Raw genomic sequence first — 24,548 nt, 5'->3', positions numbered from 1 at the left:
GTCACTAGGAGTGCTAAAGCTGTTATACCTGATTTGACTTATTCCAATTTCTGCTGCTTTACATTTCTATTCGTTTCTGATATTTAAATGCTTTCCTGCATTCACTCTTCCATTATAGTCATGTAATACCTTTAAAAAAAGATGTGATTATCTAAAACCCTCAAAGCATGGCACTAGTATATTTTGGCCATGACCAAGGATATCTTTTTATTCATTGTTCCAAAGATGCCAATTATCATTACAAACTAGTTTTTCAGTGTCCACTTAATTCTTTTGATATGTATATATATAATCTTGCTGTAGAAAATCACTATCTATTTTTCTTTATATCCAATAATAGTTACTTTAGGACTGAAACAAGAAATACATTTGAAAAACACATCTGTCCCTAAAAAATGAAGGAACTCCCGGGAATAGATAAATGTTTACAGCTGCTCTTCAGAACGGAGGATGTTTACTGCGAATTTCACTTATCAGGTAAACAGGAAATCGCATCAGATTAACAACTGTGTCCTCGGAAAGCCTCGTGCACATGTAAGTACATGTATATTCACCATTTTGTTGGTGTTGTTGTAGCTTTTTTATAATGAGGAGGGTCCAGTGTACACTACAGGCCAAACAATGTATGCTAAAACACCGTAAATGCACCTTGACCTCTTTCTTTTTTATGATCTTAACTAATAATATCTAAAGAATCTTTAAATCTCATTGATGTTGACATTCAGAACAAACAGAATAGCTCTGCATAAAGGAGCTAAATACAAAGTTTGGAAAGTAATATTCTATTCTGGTTTAATTTACATAAACACGAAACACCCATGATGAGCTTAATGTTCTACTAAATGTTATGAAAAACTGGCATCATATGATTAATGATCATATAATTTGGATAACGGATATGTATGTATGTATGTATGTACAGTATGTGTGTGTGTGTGTGTGTGATGACCAAGATGTCAACTTTTATTACTACTATTAATTATAAAAATCCTTTTTTTTACTAATTCATATCTTTATTCATATAACTAGATTGACAAAGTGCTGTGCAAAGAGAACACATAATACAAGACATAATAAATACATACAAGGAACTAAAACACATCATAAATGTACCATCGACAGCATGATAATAGAATAATTAAACAGTAAACGAATACGCAGCAAACAAAAATATGCATTCTTTAACGCTTAATTTTTGTACTCGTGGAAAACAACAATATATAAATAACAGACAAATAGGCATTGTGATTTTTGAAGTGGAAAACATTAGGAACAGTGTATGGATAACAGGCTGTATCCTGTGTATCCTCAAACTGGAATGGTTTAGAGTAAACAAGGCTGATCCTGCATTCCCCCTATGTTTAATTGTGCAGCAAATATAATCGGCCTTTACTCTCGCAGTGAAATTTGCATTCGAGTTGGTGTTACACTGTTTTCCGTGGAGCTTTCGTGGTCCGCTCTCGTCAAAACCCTGAGGTTTTAATAGAACCATTCAAACATAATTGGCTTTTGGTAGATGTCTAGATCAGAGATTCCTGTCGGAATACCGACTAAAATGATTTTAAATGCACAAGTCAATGCATTACGTAGCAAATCTAATGAACGTGACACAAATACTGAGACAGACAGAACAAAAGTAAAGATGTGTTATAGGTTTTGTTCAGTTCACAGTTCTATTCCCCAGTGGTGCTAACCAGTGCATGTGCTGTGTCCTATTCACTTTATACATCAATACTGTAGAAGTATCATTTCATCAATAGTGAACCCTGAACTATTGCTGCTAATATCATGGTTTGATAATAAAATCACTCCACGGGGGAAGTGCCCGGCATTCGCTGCCGGATTATCGTCCATCACTCAGACACTTGCACCCATTGGGAAAAGAAAGGGTGTTTTCCTGATTGATACTGTCTTTCACCTCCAGGGGCAGCGAGTCGAAGAGATGGTCCTCCACTATCAGGCAGCTTCTGCGCAGGAGTCGGCAGAGGCTGAGCTGAGGGGGGAGGCGATCCAGGCAGTTCCCCTTCAGTTCCAGGTGGGTCAGCTGGGAAAGCTGGCCGATCTTTTCGGGAATGGATGCGATGCAGTTGTGGCTGAGACACAAGCTCTTCAGTTTGCCGCACTTGAACAGTTGCTTCGGAACCACCTCCACTTTGTTGCCGTTGATTGCGAAATGTTGGAGGTTCTGCAGAAAGCCTACTTCTAGTGGGATCACCACGACGGAATTGTGGCTCACATCGAGGTACCGCAGTTTGAGGAGGGTGAATAACGAAGAGGGCAGAGCCTCCAGTTTGTTGTGGGAGAGGTACAGACACTCCAGATTTTTGACGTGGCTTATGGACACTGGGATGGTGACGATCTTATTGTGCCACAGCTTGAGGCAAGTCAGTCGCTTCAAATGCTGGAAGCTGATGATCTCCTCAATGGTACAAATATTGTTGGATTTAAGATCTAGTTCTTGGAGGTTGGTCAGACTGAAGATGGCGTGCGGGATTCTCTCCAGCTCACAGTTGAGAAGCTCCAGTACAGCCAGATTCATCATTTTCTTCAGACTGTTCAGGACCAGAAGCTTCGTGCCGTCGTTGTGAACGACCAGCTTAATCAGGTGCGGGGAGAGATCCGTGATGTTGGTGGGGATCTTTGTGAGGTTGCTCTTTAACTGCAAAACCTTCAAGTGCCTGAGGTCCCGCATGGACTCCAGCCCGATCATTTTGTTATTTTCCGAGTTTAGATTACCGACTAAGTAGAGTTCCCTTAAATTTCTCAGCATATAAACCCAGCTGGGAATCTCCGCAACGTCGGTGAATTTGACGAGAAGGCACCGGAGGTGATCGCGAAGAAAAATGAACGCGGTTTGCTCGACTTTGGCGGGACAGTGATAGAAATGCAGCTCCTGGAGGTTGGTCATTTGGGAGATCTTGGCCGTTATTCTGGCCTCTGGGATTAGCTCGAGTTTAAGGATTTCCAAGTCCGTAAGGTCAAACACGGCGTCTGGAACACCAGAGAGCATAAAAAGGTGGAGTTCTGACTTATCCTGCGGACTGCGGGTCACGTGCTGCCGCAGCTTCTCGAAGGTCCACTCGTGGTTCAGACTGATCTCCCGCAGTTTGTTCTCACTCACCTCAGAGAGGAAAACTCCGAAACGCTTGGAATACAGCTGATCGTACTGATCAACCATGTGGAGGAGGAACGCAAAGTCATTCTTGACATCGGGAATGTCGCTAAAGCTGCTCTCCTCTCTGACTTTTTCGAAGGAGTACTCCTTCAGCGGTCTCCGGAAAAGCCAGAAGAGGGTGTAGATGCAGATGGTGCCATAAACACACATGATAGCAATGTAGCTGACGAGGAGCTTCTTTAGCATGAAAGCCATGTTGTGCGTGCATTGGAATTTAGTATATCCAGTCAAATGCTTTATCTCGGGCTCACACACGTGGTCAAAGTCTATGGATGCCACAAAGGTCATGATGTAACACAGGATCAAAATGAACTTGACTGTTTTGATGACTGTCTGAATAGCGTAGAGTCTGTAAATCAGGTCGCTGTCTTCCACGTGGGCGCGGAATTTCCGGACTTTTTCGAACAAGGCTTTCGCTTGCTCGCCGTCCTTTTTGTCCAGTATGGTCATGGGGGGAACTTCACTCACAAGCTTTTCCACAGAAAATGTGACTCCCGATTTATTCAAGACTGGGGCGGACTGGTTCGGACTCCCCTCCTCGCTGCTCGTGGACAGATGCTTCAGGAGGGTGGAGGCACCAGCCAGCCTCTGCTTGTTCTCTTCGGAGTCCTCACATGCGGTTTCAGACAGAGCTTTGGTGGTCCACGGTGACTCGAAACATTTTCCCAGAATGGAAACGAAATGTTCGATTTTGGAACTTGTCTTTGGGTACTTGAACCAGAAGTTGCTACTGACCATCAAAACAATGGTGTGGATTAGAGCGAGGTAAGGGAAATATTTTGAATACCAAGGAAGAGCAACATGGTAGCACATCTGGTTGACAAAAACATACTGCTGAAAGTCTAACTTGGTCCTCACACCAGTGGGCTGAGGGGGGCCCACGGTCCCTGACTGTGAGCTGAGGTGAACTGCAGGGGTGATGCTATCAGGAGGCCTTTTAGCCATTAAAGGAGCTGCTTGCTCTCCGATTATACTTTCTTTGTCCCATAAGCTATCAGCTGTTGCTGGTGGTCGGGGTTCTAAGAAACCCCCGACTGGTTCAGGAGCTTGTTCCAGAACTGGAAGACAAACCACTTGGTCTTTGGTTAACTGCATGGTTCCTGAGAATATAGCCAACATCAACATGACGATGCCAAGATAATCCATGAAGACATCCCACCATGGTTTTAATATTCGGTACGTTGGCTGGATGTCATTCAGAGATGCTACTTCTGTGAGGGTGAACATTCCTGAAATTCAAAAAAAAAAAGAGCAAAAATTATTATCGGAATAGTGATAATTGCTGCATTCTGATGAACCTTGGGGTCTTTTTAATAAGCCATCATGATATACAAAGTAATGAATAAAAAGTCATGCTAAATTTAAAATCGTCAACGATTACAGTTGAAACGTGCATGTATGGATGCGTTAGATTTCTTGTGTATTATATTTAAACATTGGAATTGTCACAACATTTTAGAACAAATTCCTCCAATTACAAAATACAGCTTGTTAGCATTTCTTGGTTTTCAAGAGAATAATAGCTTTCAGACATTAACTCTTTACGTACTTTTTATAATATCGTATTCAATTGAGTATTAAGGATCTAGAAAGATCCTTAGGTTTAGGTCAGGCATCTCCAAAGTCCGGCCCAGGGGCCAATCATGGCCCGCGGTAAGATTTCATACGGCCCGCAACTTCAGTCTTACAATGTATTATTTATGGCCCGCTGGCACTAACAGAATAAATAAATCACTAAAATGTAATTCCTCCTTTCTTGTAGATCTTGTAAAAGACAAGAGCAAAATTTACTTGTTTTGAACTTGAATGATAACAGACAACTTTGCATTACATTGATCAAACTCATGGAAATTTAAGGTATTCCATACAGTTCAGTGTTCAATGTTATCTGACTCTCCAGATATGAATTAAAGGCAGAATTGTGTTTTTAGAGTTGTTCACCTCTGCCTGAGTGGCTTATATTTGGTTACACTGCCATTTGAAAAATAAAGAGAATTGTGACAATGAAAATTGTTTAATAATAGTGTACATTTGCATGTACCTTTTCTGGTTAAAAAACATCAGAAGGATCTACTGGCCCCCGGGCATCTTCACGTTATCAAATCTGGCCCTCTTTGCAAAAAGTTTGGACAGCCCTGGTTTAGGCGAATTAGCGTGTAGTTATAAATACGGCCACAAGAGGGGGATGAATAACCGAACGTAAACACTGGCAGATATGGACGCGTCACTGCACTGCTGATCAGCACAAATATCACTGTCACTTGAAGGAAGGAAATGTGCATGGCCAATATAAAACAAGAAATGGATATCACACTATGTCACCTTTAATGTGTGGAAGAAAGTTGTATAAAGTCCTAGACAGGCCATCTGGTATTCTTCATGGAAAAATACCTTCCAAAACATGACCAAATATTACGATCATAGCTCCAATTCATTATATTCCCCTTACATTTTAACTAAGAGGATATCATTGGAACATGGGATTTGATTAAACGCGTTCACAGTGGTCTTTGTTTGGTGTTGCATGCAATCATTGAAGCTCTACCTACCTTCCCAAGTGATACTCGAGTCGCCTAAAATCCACATGCAATATAGATATATAGTTCAATTTCTATGGAGTTTATTTGAACCTGCAAACCGGGACATGGAGCACTTTATGTGTGACAGAGAAGGCAAACATTTATTCAACTTTTGCAGACATAAGGTCCTCCAGAACCGCCGCTCTCAGTTCAAACAGCCGCCTCCATCATTGTAGTTCCTGAGGAGCTGCGTCAGCGCAAACATCAATTATAAAAGGCGGATAATAGGATAGCCCGTTAATTGTGCGTGTTTCTGCCATTTTTAATGACAGCGGACAGAGTTAGAATCATGTTTGTGTTGGAGGCTGCAGCTCCAGAGTGAATGAGAGACATGAAGGTCACTGTTGTGTCGAGTCAGGCTGCAGCCAGAGCAGGTTCAGACCGGCTGGCGGCAGCGGCGAGACGCATCCGTGGACACGAAAGAAGGGTTCAACCCTGGCGGTTCAGCAATAAACGGAGTCTCCTTCACTGTCAAGAGTAGCGGCTCCATTCGAACATTCGCTCTAAGCCCACCGTTACGGCACTACATCAGCAAATCCGCTGACATATTTGAAAATAAAGGCTAGCACGGTGGTAACACCGGCAGCTCCAGCGGATGAGCTCCACTCGCTGACGCCGAGACACACTCACCTACGCGGGGTAGAATCCTGCTATGTCGATGCCGGCTGTCCTGGAGAACTCCTCCGGTTATAGGCCATGTTTCGTTAGGAAAGTATAAAGACGCGTTCTTCGTATGTGTCCGATGGTGGGGCCTGCCGGTCGGGTTGGTAAGCTACTTAGCTGACTACCCCCACGCCGCTCCAGATGGTCGGGTCCTCTGCCTCCGAGAGGAGCGCAGCAGCACCAGCTGCTGGAGGGAGAGTCGGCTCCGGAGAGCCGGTCAGCACCAACATCAGCTCACAACACGCTTCTTCCATGCAGGGGAAAACTTCTTCAAATGTTATTATTTAACACTAATATGGGATGCTATTACTACTACTTTAAGGAACAATAATTAGAGATAGCATGCAGACTAATGACCAAGACCATGCAGACTGATTGAATGTTGTAATAGTGCTGTAGTTTTTTTTGTATATTTTCTTTGTGTAAATCTTAAAGTTGCCTTTACAACAAGAACCATTTGAACTTGAGAAACGAGCTACATAAAATGATCATTATACTCAATGCTTTATACACTGAGGATGTCTTTTTTTTTTTGCAGAGCCCATCAATCTCTTTACAAATAGCAGATGGATCCGTGATCCAAAGAATACTATACAGTATATTTATTAATAGGATTATTCTTTATTGCATATCCCTTTATTCTTTGTTATCTGACATTTCAAATAAAGTTAGGCTCAGAGTATTTTGATAAAAACATAAGCTCTGCCTTAATACCACATCACTCTTTATTTGGTCTCCTTAATGTGATTTTCAAAAAATGTCTTTTGGTATACATTTATAAAGCCAAACACGTTTTATACACTTGAAAATATATATTTATACCTACAAATATTGATATCGAGAAAGTTCATCACTTGTTTTGTGCAATTACATTCATGTAACTGTATCAGGAAGATAATACAAACATGTATAAAAGACAACAAATAAACATGTATAACCTGTAGTATCGCATATATAATACTACTGGCCTAAACATGAGGTTTTTCATATTCAGTAGCCTTCAGTTTTTTGCTTATAAGTATGCATTTTCACATAGGAGACAGATAGTATTTTTATCACCTAGAAAGTGAATTTGTCATTGTATAATATCTGTTACAAACTGTTAATACAACAAAACTGATGGCGCATCCCTGATATGTCACACATTTGGTGATAATACTTCAATATGCACTTTTGGCCTTCATCAAAGGACTAATGCTCAGTGCTACATTTAAAGTGTACAGTATTGGAATAGCATGTAGTTATAAGTTCATTCAAATGAAACATTTCTTTCTTAATTGGTTTTGCAGAACAAAAAGGCAACATTCTGCCAACAACAAGGCCTTTTACTCAACCTTCATTTGGTTTCTGATGTCTGACGGCAGCGTTTCAAACAGTGTTTCTTCCACTATAAGGCCACTGCGCTTCAAAGCACGACAACAACCGAGCTCCTGGGGGAGGACCTCAAAGTGGTTTCCTCTTAGTTCCAAACATGACAACTGTGCAAGATAGGAAATCTTTGGTGACAGTATGGACAGTGAGTTTTTACCAAGTTTTAGCGTCTTGAGCTTCTTGCAAAAGAAGAGCTCGTCGGGTAGATTTTCAATTTTATTACATGTGACGGAGAAGTACTGCAGACTCTGAAGGACTCCAATTTCTGGAGGGATGAATCGGATGTCATTGTTGGAGAGGTCTAGGTAGCGCAGTTTGTTGCACAGGAACAAATGCGAAGGCAATATTTCAATCTTATTGTGGCTGAAGTAAAGGCGCTCTAGGCTACCCAGCTTCTTGATGTGCTCGGGGATATACATGATGCTGTTGTACCACAATTTGAGACAGGTAAGTTTTCGAAGATGCTGGAAGCTGATGATCTCCTCTATCGAGCGAAGGTTATTCTCTTTCAGGTCAAGCTCTTGCAGATTGGAGAGGCTGAAGATTGCGTGTGGGATGCGCTCCAGATCGCACCGCAGCAACTCTAGCTCAATCAGATTGGACATCTTCTTCAGGTTGTTGAGCATGACTAGCTTGGTGCCATCATTACGCAGGTACAGTCGCTGCAGATGGCTGGATACATCCACAATAGACTGGGGGATCTTGGTCAAATTACTTTTAAGGCAGAGGGTTTTCAAACACTTCATCTCCCGCAGTGACTCAAAAACAATATTTTTGGAGGCATCTGGGCTGAGGGATCCCGTAAGATAGAGCTCCTCCAAGTTCCGCAACCCATACAACCAGTTTGGAAGTTCCCTGTTATCATCAAACTTCACCCTCAGCACTTTGAGGTTCTCTTTAAGGAAGGAGACGGCTGTGGTGTGTAGCTTCAAAGAGCACTGGCAAAGCGACAACTCCTGAAGATTCTCAAGCTGAGAGATCGAGGCAGGGATGGTAACATTGTTGATGATCTCTAGTTTGAGAGACTGCAGTTCCGTCAGCTCAAACACAGTGTCTGGCAACCCGGGAAGCATGAACAGCTGAAGTTCAAGTCTGTTGTTGGTGTTAGTCTGGAGCTTTTGTCGGAGCTTCTCTGCAGTCCACTCGTGATTGAGATTGAGTTGCTTCAGTTTGTTCTCGCTTACTTCTGAGAGAAAAACCGCAAATCGTTTAGAATACAACGGGTCGTACTGATCAATCATGTGCAGCATGAAGGCAAAGTCATTCTTGACATCGGGGATATCGTTGATGCCTGTTTCCTGGCGCACGTACTCAAAAGAATATTCCTTGAGGGAGCGGTAAAACAGCCAGTAAGAGGTGTAAAGACTGGTTAATCCATAGACCGCCACCAAACACAAGTAGCAGTACGACAGTTTAGAAAACAGATGAGCCATCGTGTGATTACATTCAAAGTCGTTATAGCCTGTCATGTCCTGGATATCAACTTTGCATTGCACACTGTTCTGAACTTTATTGACAAACGAGCTGTTATAGCCAATAATGAGAAGGAATTTAAACACCTTAAACACCGTCTGCCGAACATACATGAGGTAAAGAATGTCTCCTTCCTCAACATGCAGACGGAACTTCTTTACCTTTTCGAATAGGGCTTTAGCTTGCTCGCCTTCTTTTTTGTCCAGCACGCTTGCAGACGGTTTGTCAACGACAAGGATTTTTTCTGGGATTGATCGTAGCGACTGTGTGTTCTCCAAAGTTTCTTCCTCGGGAGACATGACGACATTGGACCTAGCGGTGGTGCTCTTCTTTGGGACTTTTTCTTCGGGATTTTCTCCGGACACCTCCGACAAGGCTCGAGTGGTCCACGGAGAGTCGAAACACTTACCGAGCATTGAGATAAAATGCTCTATTTTCGAGCTGGAGCCAGGGAATTTGAACCAAAAGTTGCTGCACACCATGAAGATGAGCGTATGTATCAGAACCAAGTACGGGAAGTACTTTGCATATGGATGGATAGCCTTCTCATAACACATCTGATTGATGAAGCTGTACTGCTGGAGATCCAGATCCGTTTTCAAGCCAGTCAATTCTTTTGTGCCCACTGGAACATTGGACTGAGGCTCTGGAAACAATGCCACTTCCAGGTCGCTTTTGTTTGCTGCCGGCGCTACTCTCTGAGGAAGGCAGATGATTTTATCTTGCATTACCTACAAAAACAAAGCAAAACAATATAATTAGATCAAACAGCCATTCCTACCATTCCAGACAAGGATGATTAATAATAACAACAATAATAATAACAAAGTATTTGTAAACCCTGCAACTACTTAAATATCTTGCCATCAACAACAGTTCATCATTTAATGCAGGCTTAAAACGTTCACCTTGTAATCTCTGTAGAGTGTCCAGAAGGGTAAATATTTAAACTACATCAAATGACTCTTGCTTAGAGTTGCCAGACCTTTTAAAAATACCAAGAACAAACAAGATGTTACTGCTAAATTGATTTGATTTACAAATTTGAAGACTCCCTAGACAGCCTGATTTTTAGTTATTGTGCAGAGCAGGAGTCAAGAACCCAGTCCCATGGGACCTTTGATCCAGCAGGGTTATACCCACCACTCTAGACGACCCCCTTCTCTCTCCCAGCACAAACCAATTGCTGAGCATCAAAACACAAGTGGTAGCATCCGTTTGCACGCCTGCATGCTCCAATATGACCCCACAGTAAGTGCATGCTGCATTACTGATGAGAAGGTATAATTAATGACCTCAGTTTAACATTAGCCTACACACTTGATGGCAGTGTGGCAAAAAGTTCACAACTTTATTCACATCTTGCTATTAGGTTCTGTAAATAATTTGGCGCTATTTTCAGGATTTACACTACAGGGAAAAGAAGGGGCCTAAAATATCTTATTTCACATGCAGAGAGAAGCTCAACTCTAAGTTGAACCAAAGGGGGTCATTGTCTCATGTTTATGAAGAGAGTTTAGGTGGGGAAATATTTCCACTGGTTAGCTGACGGGCTGAATGCTTCCTTTGCTGCACACAGTTCACGTCGTAAAATGGGGTAAATGAGGCTTTGAGTTGGTGCCAAAAAAGAAGGAAGGGCCATAGTGCTGCATTAGAGAACTGCCTTGCTTTTGGAAACTACATTAGCTTTTAAAGAGAAGACTTCAGAGTTCTTCTCCATCTGCATTTTCAAAGACGGTCACATTTGGAAAAACAAGAGACAGGAATTGCTGCACGACCTTATAAAAGAGGTCACAGTCTGTTCCCTTATATAGACATGTGATGCTGAGACATTGTTACTAACCTGAAGGGTGCATCCAAAGACACCAATCATAAGCATGATCACAGACAGATAGTCAGTAAACACATCCCACCATGGCTTCAGAACTCTGAACGCTGGCTGTTGTTCAGAGAATTGTCGAAATTCCATCACAGGAATCATGCTGCCTGTTGCAAAACAACGGAAAATGATGTCACGTCACTTTCAGAACATATAATACTCAGAGCGGTGAAGAAAACCAGCAGAGACAAAGCAATTGGCATAGATGTAGGTCTTATTTATGACTACCACCACGTCTCTTGAAAATTCAGCAGCTCAAAAAAGTGCGACAGGTTTTGGATAAAATGTTACATTTGTTCCTGTTCCTGAGTAAAACACATTTCTGTGGATCAGGAATGTTTCCCACTACTACCAGCAATAAATAAAAAAAAACAGTACGTTTTCAAAGTAGAACAAGATGACTTTAACATTATTTCAACAAATCAGCTTTAATCTGAAACGTCTCTCTCCTTATAAATGAGTTTAAGACACATTATATATAGAAGTCTGTTAAAATAAACACCTCTATATACTTTTAACTTCAATTCCTCTGACACACTCGAAGTGCGTGATGATCATTTGTTCAAAACGATCACAAAACACCCAAAACACACCAAAGAGGCATTTGAGATTTGATCACAAGAGCCCATTCAATTGAAAGCTGTCTGCACGTGAGCAGATCACCCTGGACAAATGTTCGAGTGTGCTGAAAACAGTCCTGACACCTTCCAGGCAGCTGCCAGAGCCTCATCACTGAGTGACAGAGGTCCAGCACCGAGGTCTGAAGCCATTCTTCACTATAGTGAAGGTACACGCAGTAGACAACAGCATCTTGAAGCTATGAAGATGCAGACATGAGACACAAACCTCAGATTTTCAAAAAAACCCCAAATTTTTGTTGTTTCTTTTTACATTTCCCAATGTGGTTTGTCAATGAAATGAAAAACATTTTGTCTGTCACTTTTTTCCTCTAATTACTATGAATTTTACTATGAAGCTCATCGCTATCTGTGCTGTCCTTGTTGCCTGTAAAGAACAGTAGGGAATAAATTAGCATTTAGTAAAGTTTCCCACTGAAATGTGAGGTTGCTCCAACACTGCTCTCCCTGGGGTCACCTTGTCAGCTGCTTTCTAAAGTTCCAAGTGTCCTATTTCCAATAACTGTCTGACATTAGAATATCTGCAGTAGAAAGGAAAATATAAAGGCTGAGGGAAAAAATCCGTGAGTTTTTACAGCTTGCTCTTAGATATACAGTATTTAGAATGATAAAACTGGAAAAAATGTATCCAAAGGCAAAAATGTGCGTATAAAAAAATCCAGGAATGTATAATGAATACTGACAGATAAGTCAGAACATAATGTACAGTTATCATCATCAGATCTATAAAACATAGTGATAATATATACATACACTTTATTTCAATATTCATGACTTTAGCAGTGTTGTGTTGATAAATATAACACCGAAAGCCTTTGGACGGTCTCACTTTAGTTTTTCTAGACATAACACCTTGTATTGGTTCTTAGTGTTATAACAACAGGAGGAATTGAGAGTAGAAATGTGTACAGGCAGAACTTTATGGAGCATAACTTCAGTCTGCCAAGGGATTGTGGCATGTTTCTCACTTTTCTATAGCTACCCATGCCAGTGGTGGTTTCTTCTTGTTTGGAGAAGGCTGATTAGCAAAGTTATTTGATCCACATTAAAGAAAATAATTCACTGAAAAGAATGAGCAGTGATCAATGTTAAATTTGCATCAGTCATTCAAACTAACTTAAGTGTTTAATTCCTCACTTATTCATAGTTTGTGCTATTACTGTGTCATTATTATTAAATCACTTATCTAACTGACATTCATATACAACAAAATGATGATGATGATTAGAACATTTATCTTTGGTTTGTGTGTAAGTGTTCTTACATTTAAAATAATTTTCTCCACATTTCAGCACAGCATAAGAACACAAAACAGAACCTAAAGCACATGTACGGTGTCCTGAAAGCCTTCAGGCTTTGGTTCTGTCTTTTAGCCTTTCTATACAGACTTTCCTATTGTGTCCCTGTGCCTATATGGGTCCATATAGGCGTGAGTGGGATGGAAATAGTGTACGTGTCCATTGATGAGCGGCAAAGTCCAGCAAACATTACCGACAGGATCTTAAACAGTTCCCATCAAGTTGCACAAACTGATGTTTTAAAAATATGTAAATACAAGTGCGGAGTTTCAAATACACAACCTGGGGAAGCGGATGTGGTGGGTTGCTTTAAGATTCCAAGGCTCTTATTTTATTAGGAAAAATCCTGTCTTTCCACTGGATGAGTCAGCCTTTGATTTAAGCTGACCAGGCCATATCCCTGTCCCTTCCTGACAGGAAATTTGTCTGAATCCCAGACAATCCCAGAACACACCCAAGCACACACACACACACACACACACACACACACACACAAAAGCTCTAAGGAAGGCAGCTTGTCTTGGTTTTAAAACGGAGGCTGATAAAAAGTCCGATTCCACTGCCACTATTTGTAAACCATCAACACGCATCAACAGTGAATCATTCGGTTAGAAGTTAACTTACGACCGAGGGCATGCTCTGATGAAGTTAAAGGCTTTTACTGACATCACCCTTCTCCTCCAACCTTTCAGATAACTCTAAACTAGTTGGTGAGACTGTGTTCAGTCCCGATAAGCGTGCTTGTGGATTACCTGATGAGTTAGAGCAAATGCCGGATCGAAAGGAGGAGATCTCTCATTCCCTCAGATCATGGTGTGCCCAGTCCGCCTGTCTCCGTGCCCAGTCCGAAGCTGTCCTCCTGTCCGCTCTCTGCAGCGTCCTGCCGTCCGTCTGTCATCAACGGGGCGGGGACTTCAGAACAAAGCTCGGATTGGAGTGTGATATGACTTTAGACAGCGCCAGAAAATAATATTCACTCCCTTGTTTTCACTCAATAAACAACCTACTGTGTTTTGTCAAGTAGTGTAAATGACAGCGGATTTGCCCATGGTCAGTGGCTCCTCCCCCAGCCCCGCCCATATTTTTTATTTTAATAGTTTTAATTGTTGAGGTTTTGATCTTTGTTTGTTGAAGTTTGAATCTTCCATGATCTTTCCAGCATTTCAACTGGGAACTGTCAAACTCTGTGGAGGCTGGCCAGAGAAGTGAAAATGTTTTGGGGTTTGGTTTGATTGGCCACCACGGTGGTTCAACCTTGCCACAAGAATCTCCTTTACACACAAAAAAAGAGGCTTCTTATCCTATCATGAGCACATGCTCGCTGTTTAGAAGGTGTCACCAGCTGACACAATAAACAACCACTAATTTAACATTTAAAAATTCTTCCCAAGTGACATTTGACTATAGTACCTGGACACTTCCCACTATGGATGGCATCTTGTAGGCTTATCATAAGAGACAGAACTAAACTAAACACCTCTGCTATTTAAAAATAATGGTCACACAGCTCTCCACAGGAACTCAGTCGACAATGACAGTAACATTTTATTAGAAGACATTCTTCTGAGGGAGCGAGGTGAAGGTACTTTATAAGGCAGGAGGCTGAATCAGAAAGGAAGGAAGGGTTAGTGAGGGACAAAAAAATCATCCTGTGTTTCTGTAAGGAAAGAAAAACTACAGTGATATCAAATGGACTATTACCAGAAGGATAATAGCATTCAGAAAAACTGGAAGATTAACACACAATCATGTAATTATGGAGTGTAGCAGCATTACAGGGTATTTGATTTTTTGTGTAAGTGTGTGTTATTCTATGTGTGTGTGTGTTGGGGAGGGGGGTACGATCAGAAAAACACTTCCATTTTACTCCTATAATGCACTAAATATTTATGAGTTTGGTATTTATTTTATTAATCCACACATTGGATTTTTTTTTTTTTTTTTTTTTTTTTGGTGGTGGGGAGATACTGATTTTTGTTAATCCCACAGTATCTGTACATGAAATCCACACTCCTAATATTCTCTTGATACCCAGAAAAAAAACTTCCAAATCTGATTTCTTCCTCCCCCTTAATTAAATAGGTCCTGGTTAAAAATGAGGACACAGCAGCCAACTTTGATATCCACTTTCCATTTAGAATCCTGAAAATGAGTCTATGTTACTCTTGTGGTTTCTATATGGTCGTTCATTCCCACTGTGATTTTGATCCCTTCTTCAGTCTCTAGTCATCTGTAGTATAGTATAGAGTGTTTAAATTATGAATATTCCAGAAGGGAGCCAAATCTGACAGTGGTTACTTGAGCAGAGGCCCCAAGTAAAATCCTATCATTCAAAACATTTTTGGTTAATTATCCTCAGAATTTCTTACAGATATGATTTCTCTTGTGCATTTAGTGATCAAACCATATCAACTGCTGACTTGGTCTTGTTTCTGTAAATTACATTTTAAAGCCAGGCGCTATGAGCTGCTGAGCTACGTTTACGTTCACGTTGTTTTACCCCTGATGTTTGTCAGATCACCGATTTAAAAATAAAAACAAAACAAACTCAACAGGTGAATATTGAAACCAATTCTATTTTCAGGTTATGTGATTGTACTTTGTCTAAAAAAAATGTTGTGATTGAGAATGAAAATGATGCACAAACAACATATAGCGTAAGAAAAAAGTATAGAGTTGAAAAATTCCGACAACAATGAAATCACTCACCGTAGCACCGCCCCTTGTTATGGCTCACCCGAAATGCCTGTAAGATTTTGGTCGTGGTTGTTTATTTTCTCTGAACGTAAGTTGACTTTTTGGCATCTTTACGTCCAGCGTTACGTGTCCTTATGTAGAAAAAAAAAGAACCAATAGCTCATGTGAATATATCATGCTGCAGCTCTATCCAGTGTTATCACTCCAGGCCAAGCTAGCTAAAACGGAACCACGTAATGCACATGTCATTTATAATAATCGCCCAACTATCTACACTAACAATGTGGACGTTACATAGCGTACAATAAAGATGATGAAATGATAGTCGCTTACAGGCATTAACATAGAAACTTTCTGCGACAAAATTCATCATATTAGCGAGCAAGGTCAATTATAGGGAATAAACGGTCTGTGGTGTATTACAATGGCGCCATCTACCGTTGACATTGTGCATAGCGCTTAAAGGAGAATATCCTGCAATATACAGTATAATTAACACTTTTAATTATTTATCATCGGGGACAATTAAACAGCCCCAAACCGTTGTTTTGATTTGCATGCTCATACAATTCACACTCTTGGTCAAAGAAAGAGGTTATTACCAATCAATCCACTTTATAAACAATTAAAAATCATTGTTTGGCAAGGCAAGTAAAGTAGTCATAATTTAAAATGATTAAGGTTACTAGTTTTGTACTTGATATCATTTATATTGCATATCATAACTGACTTATTTTAGTCAGTTCCGATTATTCGGACCAATGCCAAATGTGAAAATAACAAGACAGAGGTAAACACCGATCATGAGGAACACGTGTCTCTCTCTGCAGTATGAGCATTGTGCGAGTAGTGAACGGCCTCAAAGTAATTCGGCATTCAGTGAGTATAAACTGCAGAAAGGTGAGTCCACTTAATTATTCCTAAATGTGGCTGCTCTATAATATGCTGTTGTGCGCTAATCTTAACTTGAATCCAGTGGTTATTGCATAATCCTGTATTTGTTTTGTGGGGTTTAAAAGTCCACAAAAATGTTTGAGCACGTTGCTGTGTGATGTAAATGTATGTCTTTATAGGTTATTATGTGGTTGTGGTTCTGTTTTACTCAGTCTCGTTTCACTAAATATATATTTTTAATTTAACTCATTATAAATAGGTTATTGTAAGGTGAGTGTACTGATAAAACTGGATGGCATTATATTAGAAAACTAAAAAATAAGCATCTGTAATATATCAATACTTCATTCTATTTAAAACAGTGAGAATAAAAGTATAGGCATTACTAATAGTTGATATAGAGAAATTGAAAATCCTAAATCGGCCAATGCTTATGTTGATTTAAAGCTATTGTCGTAAAAGTTTTATGGCTTACTTAAAATGTTCTCTACAGTGTAGAGTGAACAGTTCCAAAACTATTATTGGCCACGTCCAGAGGTGAAGCTGTTTCAGCTGCCAGTTCTAGTGGAGTGACCCATCCTGGGTTTTTGTTTCCAGCGTACAATGACGTCTCAACACAGAAACACAAGAAGAATCGAGGGCCTGGACAAGAATGTTTGGTAAGTAAGCTAATAATAAGCTAATAATCAGGGTGGCCAGAGGAGCGCCAGCACACACGCTGCTGGACTTTTCCTCTGAACCCGATGCAGTGAGCTGACTGTTCTTCTGTTCCCATTAACATTATAACATTTAAGACGTTTGTATGTTTTGAAAACCTGATATTTTTGTTCTTAAACGGACTGTTAACATTTGCTGTGAGTGGATCAAACCTACTTTCACAACATATTTGCCAAACAAAGAAATATCGCCAGTGTTGCTAAAACAGTTTTTTCCACTTTGTTTTGACGCTCTTTCAATTTAGGGTCTCTTTTACAGCGCTGGCAGCAGACCCATCGGTCGTTAACCTCGGCCAAGGCTACCCTGACATCCCTCCACCTTCGTATGTCAAGGAGGCGCTAGCGAAGGCTGCATCGGTGGACAAGCTCAACCAGTACACCCGAGGATTTGTAAGACTCCTAAAATATCTTATTTCCCTTCCTGTGGTCGTCCTTTAGATCAGTGGGTTACTTAAAAATCTAGCAGCCTTCGTAGACAAGTGGAATGATAGAAAATTGACATTTTACCAACTGTAAATCCATCTGTAAGCGTCAGACCTCTGTGGTCACCTGATTCCTTAAACATGTAGACCAGGGGTCACCAACCTTTTTGAAACCAAGAGCTACGTCATGGGTGTGTATCAATAACTTAGAGTGGGTAACAGAAAAGATCAATATTCAACACTTTATTATTATTAATCTCGGCAATTGTTCAGTTGATCACTTCTACATTTGATCAGAAAAAAAATGTCGAGTTTTCACCTGACCCTTTCAACCATAAGAAACTAAACATTTAAAAAAAATTAACTTTCATATTGAATAAATCTTAACTGAACAAATCTACTGCAATTCTGCTCCAAATCTGTTCCATTTTATAAACACACATTTTAGCTCCTGGGCCTCCTCTGACTGTAGAAAGCTTCCCGGCGGGTAGTTAGCATTAGCATTAGCATTGTAGCTTTCATGACGCGTAGTGAAGCGTCGCTCCACATTGTGCTGCTTCGCCGTCATCACAGTCGCCCCACAAATGCAACACACACACCTTCCTTTCACAGTAGTAAAAAATGACTCTTCCTCCCATTCACTTTGAAAATGATGTCTTCTTTTTGCCGTGTTTTTGGGGTCGAAAATTGCAGTTCACTGCCCGCTAGTTAATTCTCCACAAGCGCAAAGGTTCTTTCATGCGCACAACCTGATCTTTGAACTAGGCCAGAGTTCACCTTCACTTTATTCATATTTTTATTTATTTTTAAGACATTGTCATTTTAAAATCTATGTAAATGCAGGTGTGATTTAAAAAAAAAATTGCGGTAGAAAAAAATGTCTTCGACGCACCTCACTTGCGAGTTTTGCTATTTTTAGAACAGGCTTGCGGGCGACTCATGTGGTCATTGCGGGCGACTTGGTGCCCACGGGCACTGTGCCGGTGACCCCTGCTGTAGACACACTTACGACCTAACAAGTCCAAATCCTAAGACTCCAAATAGATGGGTAGGGTAGAGAGTGAACCCAGGAAGTACAAAAAAATGCAGTTTGCTTGATGGCTAAAGGGAGCTTTAAAAAATATCCCTCATTAAAGGAGAACTAATGTATGCTGCAATAGTACATGTTGCTGTCTTTAGCCAGGTGGCACAACCACTGCAGCCTTACTTGAAGGGTGCTTTTTACTGACTCATTTAAGGTTTTATAAAGTTTCTAGTCCAAATGGAGAAAATCCAGGCTGGCCTCAACCAAAAAATAAGGATTTCTTACCAACTAGTAGTTATATCAGCTTAGCTGATGCTCACGGGCCTGTAGAAGAGCGACCAGGAGTTCCGTTTATGATTAAAAATAATGACGTCCCGAATCTGTTGATTAACCACGCTATGTCCTAAAACCAAAAAATACACCATCGTGTTCTAACTAGTTAACTCTCCTGGTTTGCAAGGGTCACCCCAATCTGGTGAAGGCCCTTTCTCAGGTGTATGGGAAGATTTATGGACGGGAGATCGATCCACTGAAAGAAATCCTGGTCACGGTGGGAGGTTACGGTTCCCTCTTCAGCACCATACAAGCTCTGGTGGAGGAAGGGGACGAGGTGGGTTAATGCTGCTGTTTAGACAGTAAAAAGATGCTTTAACCAGTGTCCGCATCATTAAATGTCCTCCTCTAGGTCATCATCATAGAGCCTTTCTTTGATTGCTATGTGCCTATGGTACGGATGGCGGGGGCCAAGCCAGTGTTAATACCACTACGCCGAGTAAGTTAAAGACAATGAGTGGTTCACAAATGCTAGTGTAAGTCCTGAGGATATTAAGAACCCTCATAAAACTTTTAGAAGTCTGGAAAAAGTTCCAACACCAGCGCCGACTGGGTTCTTGACCCAGATGAGCTCGCCAGTAAATTCAACTCCAAGACAAAGGCCATAATCATCAACACCCCCAACAACCCTATCGGAAAGGTGAGTGTACAGCCGCAGACGTCTCTCCAGCCTCTGGTGTACGTATGGGGGGGGGGGACCGCTGACGTGGTGTTGCAGTCATTCCCGTCCTCCTCCTGCAGATTTTCACCCGAGACGAGCTGCAGATGGTCGCGGATCTCTGCATCGAACACGACACGCTCTGCTTCAGTGACGAGGTTTATGAGTGGCTCATCTACAGGGGACACCAACACGTCAAAATCGGTATGCTAAAGTTAATGCTAATGTTGTTTAAAGCTTCTGTAATTCTGGAGTTCCAGACAGCCCTTTAGAACTGATGAAGCCTCCTAGATGAGAGGCGAGTCTCCAGGAAACTCCAACAGTCCAGTTGCTAAAATTAAACTACCGTAATCATGGCGGGGCTTTAGCACGCTCCCTCTGGCTACTTCAACTACCTTGTAAACGAAGCAGTGTGTGACTTGGCAGCTGTAAGCTAGGAAACGGATCGACCCTCCTCGGAGTTTGTTCAGGTGACATCTCGATTCCCGTCGAGGCAGATTGTGATCTCTCGTTCCTTCAGCCACTCTCCCGGGAATGTGGGACAGAACGGTCACTATCGGCAGCGCCGGGAAAACCTTCAGCGTCACCGGTTGGAAGGTGAGAAGCGCGTGGACGTAGCGGCTGATATCCAACAGTTCCCTCCTGGTTATGTCTGCTGTGCGTTGGCTCACCTAGCTTGGCTGGTCTATTGGACCCGAACACCTGATCAAGCACCTTCAGACCGTCATGCAGAACACCCTGTACACCTGTCCCACGCCCATCCAGGCAAGTGTGCGCCGCCGTGGGCTCGTTCACCACGACGATCTGCTTTGAGTCTAAAACCTGTGAGCGTTTAGGAAGCCGTGGCCCAAGGTTTGTTCCAGAACTTGGATCTGATGGGTCAGCCCGAGTGCTATTTCTCCTCCCTGCCGGAGGAGCTGGAAGGCAAGAGGGACCGTTTGGCCGCCATCCTGAAGGACGTGGGAATGACTCCCGTCATCCCAGAGGGAGGCTACTTCATGCTAGTGGATGTTTCATCTCTCAGTGAGTCTTAATATGACTCGGGATTTGCAATGTCCCAGTTTTCCACGGTGTTCCCAGTAATATTCCAACATTTTGTGTGTTTCTTACAGATGTGGACCTGTCCCACGGGGGCGATGAGGATGATGAGGCATATGACTACAAGTTTGTGAAGTGGATGATTAAAGAAAAGGTCATTCACATGGCGGTTTGGCTCTAAAACGGATTTCAGACAACATATATTGTTATTTATTCTGATGAATCGATGTATTTGGAAGAGTTGCATTTATAATAGTGACGGTTTTAATTGGGTGGGAGAATTCTGGCAAATGTGCACCTGTTTAGTGTGACCAACCAGCCCACATCCAGTATAACCTGCACATTTAAGCTGCGTTCAGGATAAAACACACACGTACCGCGGCCACTCTATTGTTTTACGTGTTTACGCGCTCTTTTCCGTGTGGTAGAAACTGGCAGCCATCCCCGTCACGGCATTCGTTGGTGAAGACTCCAGGAAGCAGTTTGAGAAGTACATTCGGCTTTGCTTCATTAAGGTAAAGATGAAAGTGTTAAGATGAAAATGTTCCCGGCGCGGTCGGGTGCTTTTGTGTGGTGTAAAAAGAGTGTGAGAATCTCCACTTCTTTGGGTCTCAACAGCAAGACAGCACTCTGGACGCAGCGGAGAACATCTTGAAAAACTGGAGGAAGATTTAAGATTCTGCAGCCTTCTCAGTGGAGCGTCGTCTCATTATGAGAAGATCTACGGCGAGCGCCCTGTTTTAACCAGGAAGTGTTTTCGTGCATCTTTGTGGGACGCTCGGTACTGCTGTGAAATGTTGCAACTCATGGAGAGAATAAATCATTGGTGCCTCTTCTGAAGTCGTTCTGTGTTTTCATTTTGAGCAGCCGTCATTTCGTCCTTCCAAGTTTCCTTGTTTTTTTTAAATTTGTGTTTCTTAAAAACATATTTTTTCCCATTGTTATTTTATTTTAGTGAAACATCACTAATTAAAAAAACCTCATTGCAAAAGCAGCTCTAGATCTGTTAATTATTAAACCTGTATTTCTTATTGTTGCTTCGGGGGCTCGTTAAATAGTGCATTAATGGGTCCATGCGTGCCTTTCTGGCTTTTTATTTTTAGTATATTTTTGAATTTTTCATGCACATTGATAACATGCAAGGTTGTGGGCTTTTTGGGTGCTAACAATTTGTGTTTTTTTGCTTTTTAGCCTATTGTAAATAAGTAAAAACTAACATTCTAGCATTAAAGACCCTGCGCACAAAAACGTGCTCATTAAATCTCATTCGAATCACTAGTTTTGGTCCCGCTCCAACAGAAAGGTCTCAAATCTCTGCGTAATGGGACTTCTTTTGGCTAGAATCAGGAGCAAATATCCATTACTTCTATACGGTAACAATAAATATTTGATGGGGATGATTAGGGCTGATTTTTATGGTGCTTCACAGGAATATCTGATAGAGCAAAGAATGCTAATGCATGAAAACAAATGTTGCTGCTAATCTTTCACATGTACCAGGCCGCAGTAATCAGAGCAGAAATAATCGAATTTACATAAAGAATATTGAACACAATTCATTTTTTTGTAGCGTTTTTTTTTTAGAACGTAAAAATTGAGCTGCATCACCTCAAAAAACTCGCAGTTTAAATGTGAAAATATTTTCAAATTATTCATATTTGATCGCTGCCATCAACATATTTAGTGCTTTTTTTAACTGCTCTTTTTACTGGTGCAGATGAGTCTTATCTAAGGGGATGCCTAAAATGGTAAAGCATGCCATGAATGGAGACGCCTCTGGCTGCCCGTTTCCTAAAGATATGATACCCAACTTCTCCACCTTGCTGCTGTCTGCAATTGATGGATGGATGAATGGGAAAGTGGATCCTCACTTGCTTGTTGGAGTCAGCAAAAAGCCCTCCACAGCCCCCCTGGTGGATGGTGCCAGTAGCACATGCTTGTCTGAAAGGTGAAGGCATGCATACATAGGAAGTAAAGGGAAACTGCAAACGACTCATTAAATCCAAACAGGTTCTTTGATCGCTCTACTTACTGTGATAATTCTAGAGCTAATTTATGCAACCAAGTGCTGGACTCCAGGGATGGGTTCAATTATCAGACCCATAACCCAGCGAGGCTGTCCCCTCACCCACGAGTCTGCGCTCCCAGGCTGCTTCAGTAACTCTAGATGACCATGAGACAATCCCTGGTCATCTGGCGGAGGTGGCGTTTGGTCTGAATTAAAAATACAAGAGAGTTCCAAAGTCCTCTAGTGACCAAATTGCTATTCTTAAATGGGATCCCTTAACGAGGATCCATTGAAGTCCGGTGCCAGCAGCCTCTGTAACTCCAGGAGAGTGTCCAGCCCAAGCTGGGACCACGATCAAAAGGGACATTTGGGGGCATTCGTATCGTGCCATGAGAGGTGAAATTCTTGGACTGGTGCAAGAAGGAGGAAAGTAAAAGCATCTGTGTCTTCATTCATCATGAATAACGATTTGAGCTTTGAAGAATTTCAAACTGCATCAAGTGACATGAGGTGGGTGTTTTTCCCATGACCCCTGATGAAAGACAGCAACCGATAGACCACCATGTCATTTAGAAGGGTAGCGAGGTGGAGGTGCAGGTGGTTGTCGCATCGCATTAAGATGGTTTTGGTTTCTGTTCGTGTGCAGCCTCACTGACCAGGCCACTCTTGTCTCCAGCTGCTGGAAATAGAATTCCAGAGGCACTTTTAATCAGCAGCTGCACCAGGAGTTTGTGTAAAAAGCTGGGACCGGCAAGAGGACCAGGATAGTAGCTGGTTAGCATGAAGATTGCCAAAAAGATGCTGTTGACCCACTAATCAGCCTGGTTCTCTGAACTTTAATGAGGTTTGAGTGACAGAGGGAGAGCATAGAGAGAGAGAGAGTAACTCATGTTACTGCACATGGGTGATTCAGTAGGGGGCGATACCGTACATACATCCATCTGTGCATTAATGTGTGACCTTGAAAATTCTTTATTCTCAGATCCGCTTGTATTTATTTGGTTGTAATTTACCACTTTGGCCACTTGGGGGAAGCAAAGTACAAGAAACATAACCACATGTAAAGTCTACATGTGTTTTCCAAAAACCAGTACAACTTTAACTTTTTATTAAATGTAGTTATTTGATTGTATTTAAAGGGATGATTGTTGTTTTTCGTGAAGGTGGAGAATCCATATCATTAGAATTTTGTCATATCTAGATATGTGTTTGGGACCTCACAATCTTACATTACTAACATGAAACAACATAGTTTTATTGTCTCTGACTGAAGGAAATATTTAAGCACACACAAAGACATATCTTAAACCCCTTCCATCACACAAAAACCTGATGAAACCGGAGCACCAGATGCAGAAATAAAACATTTAAAACGATAGAAAGACCAGCATTCAATAAAAGAGCAGCATTTAATCAAATCAAATCAAATCAAATCACAATAAACCACTTTGAGACTAACGGCCTGATTTGATGTTTTCTTGTTGACCAGAAGAGCGGCTCAAAAAGCCAGATCAACTTTCTGTTGGGATTAAAAATCTATAAGTCAGTGGGCATGGTGGCAGCAAGGATTTGATGTAAGGAAAATGGATCTTTCCTACCATCAGGCGGATCTACTTTTTCTCGTTATACATATCCAATAACTTTGACCTGCTTTCCACGACTTTATCAGTCTACATAATTGT

The 24,548-nt window shown here is 41.4% G+C and overlaps 3 protein-coding genes across 6 annotated transcripts; 1 reads left to right on the top strand and 2 right to left on the bottom strand.

Annotated features, from left to right (window-relative positions):
* Positions 1 to 1,006: 1,006 nt before the first annotated feature.
* Positions 1,007 to 6,590, bottom strand: lrrc8db (leucine rich repeat containing 8 VRAC subunit Db). Of its 2 annotated transcripts, XM_029828171.1 has the most exons (3): positions 6,385 to 6,590; positions 5,498 to 5,566; positions 1,007 to 4,404 (listed from the first exon to the last, which is right to left on the bottom strand). In XM_029828171.1, the coding sequence occupies exon 3, from the start codon at positions 4,400 to 4,402 to the stop codon at positions 1,844 to 1,846; it is 2,559 nt and encodes an 852-aa protein (XP_029684031.1). In that variant the 5' UTR covers positions 4,403 to 4,404; positions 5,498 to 5,566; positions 6,385 to 6,590; the 3' UTR covers positions 1,007 to 1,843. The 2 variants fall into 2 exon arrangements, with proteins under 2 accessions (XP_029684031.1, XP_011612758.2); XM_011614456.2 differs by lacking the exon at positions 5,498 to 5,566.
* A 325-nt stretch (positions 6,591 to 6,915) lies between these two features.
* Positions 6,916 to 15,913, bottom strand: lrrc8c (leucine rich repeat containing 8 VRAC subunit C). 2 transcript variants are annotated; one of them, XM_003973821.3, is made up of 4 exons: positions 15,786 to 15,913; positions 13,829 to 13,988; positions 11,105 to 11,247; positions 6,916 to 9,992 (listed from the first exon to the last, which is right to left on the bottom strand). In XM_003973821.3, exons 3-4 carry the CDS (start codon positions 11,240 to 11,242, stop codon positions 7,743 to 7,745), a joined length of 2,388 nt encoding a protein of 795 aa, XP_003973870.1. In that variant the 5' UTR covers positions 11,243 to 11,247; positions 13,829 to 13,988; positions 15,786 to 15,913; the 3' UTR covers positions 6,916 to 7,742. The 2 variants fall into 2 exon arrangements, with proteins under 2 accessions (XP_003973870.1, XP_029684033.1); XM_029828173.1 differs by having other exon boundaries at positions 13,829 to 13,967; positions 15,786 to 15,899.
* On the top strand, positions 15,770 to 21,694 carry LOC101066451 (kynurenine--oxoglutarate transaminase 3). 2 transcript variants are annotated; one of them, XM_003973820.3, is made up of 14 exons: positions 15,770 to 15,861; positions 16,604 to 16,673; positions 17,265 to 17,326; positions 17,629 to 17,773; positions 19,290 to 19,439; positions 19,515 to 19,601; positions 19,680 to 19,802; positions 19,904 to 20,024; positions 20,341 to 20,417; positions 20,496 to 20,585; positions 20,657 to 20,843; positions 20,933 to 21,012; positions 21,287 to 21,373; positions 21,477 to 21,694. In XM_003973820.3, exons 2-14 carry the CDS (start codon positions 16,605 to 16,607, stop codon positions 21,531 to 21,533), a joined length of 1,335 nt encoding a protein of 444 aa, XP_003973869.2. In that variant the 5' UTR covers positions 15,770 to 15,861; position 16,604; the 3' UTR covers positions 21,534 to 21,694. The 2 variants fall into 2 exon arrangements, with proteins under 2 accessions (XP_003973869.2, XP_011612757.1); XM_011614455.2 differs by having other exon boundaries at positions 15,844 to 15,861; positions 17,643 to 17,773.
* Positions 21,695 to 24,548: the final 2,854 nt, after the last annotated feature.

Source organism: Takifugu rubripes, chromosome 20 (genome assembly GCF_901000725.2).
Source record: "Takifugu rubripes chromosome 20, fTakRub1.2, whole genome shotgun sequence".
In the NCBI taxonomy this organism is placed as follows: Eukaryota; Metazoa; Chordata; class Actinopteri; order Tetraodontiformes; family Tetraodontidae; genus Takifugu; species Takifugu rubripes.
Note: the sequence above shows the minus strand (reverse complement) of the source record. Positions and strands in the feature narration are given on the sequence as shown.

Bases quoted from the DNA above. Each gene is read 5' to 3' on its own strand.
- lrrc8db (XM_029828171.1), bottom strand. From the start codon at position 4,402: ATGTTCACCCTCACAGAAGTAGCATCTCTGAATGACATCCAGCCAACG.
- lrrc8c (XM_003973821.3), bottom strand. From the start codon at position 11,242: ATGATTCCTGTGATGGAATTTCGACAATTCTCTGAACAACAGCCAGCG. The intron at 9,993-11,104 runs GTTAGTAACAAT...TTGTTTTTGTAG, and splicing joins TCTTTGGATGCACCCTTCAG to GTAATGCAAGATAAAATCAT.
- LOC101066451 (XM_003973820.3), top strand. From the start codon at position 16,605: ATGAGCATTGTGCGAGTAGTGAACGGCCTCAAAGTAATTCGGCATTCA. The intron at 16,674-17,264 runs GTGAGTCCACTT...TTTTGTTTCCAG, and splicing joins TGAGTATAAACTGCAGAAAG to CGTACAATGACGTCTCAACA. The intron at 21,374-21,476 runs GTAAAGATGAAA...GGGTCTCAACAG, and splicing joins TTCGGCTTTGCTTCATTAAG to CAAGACAGCACTCTGGACGC.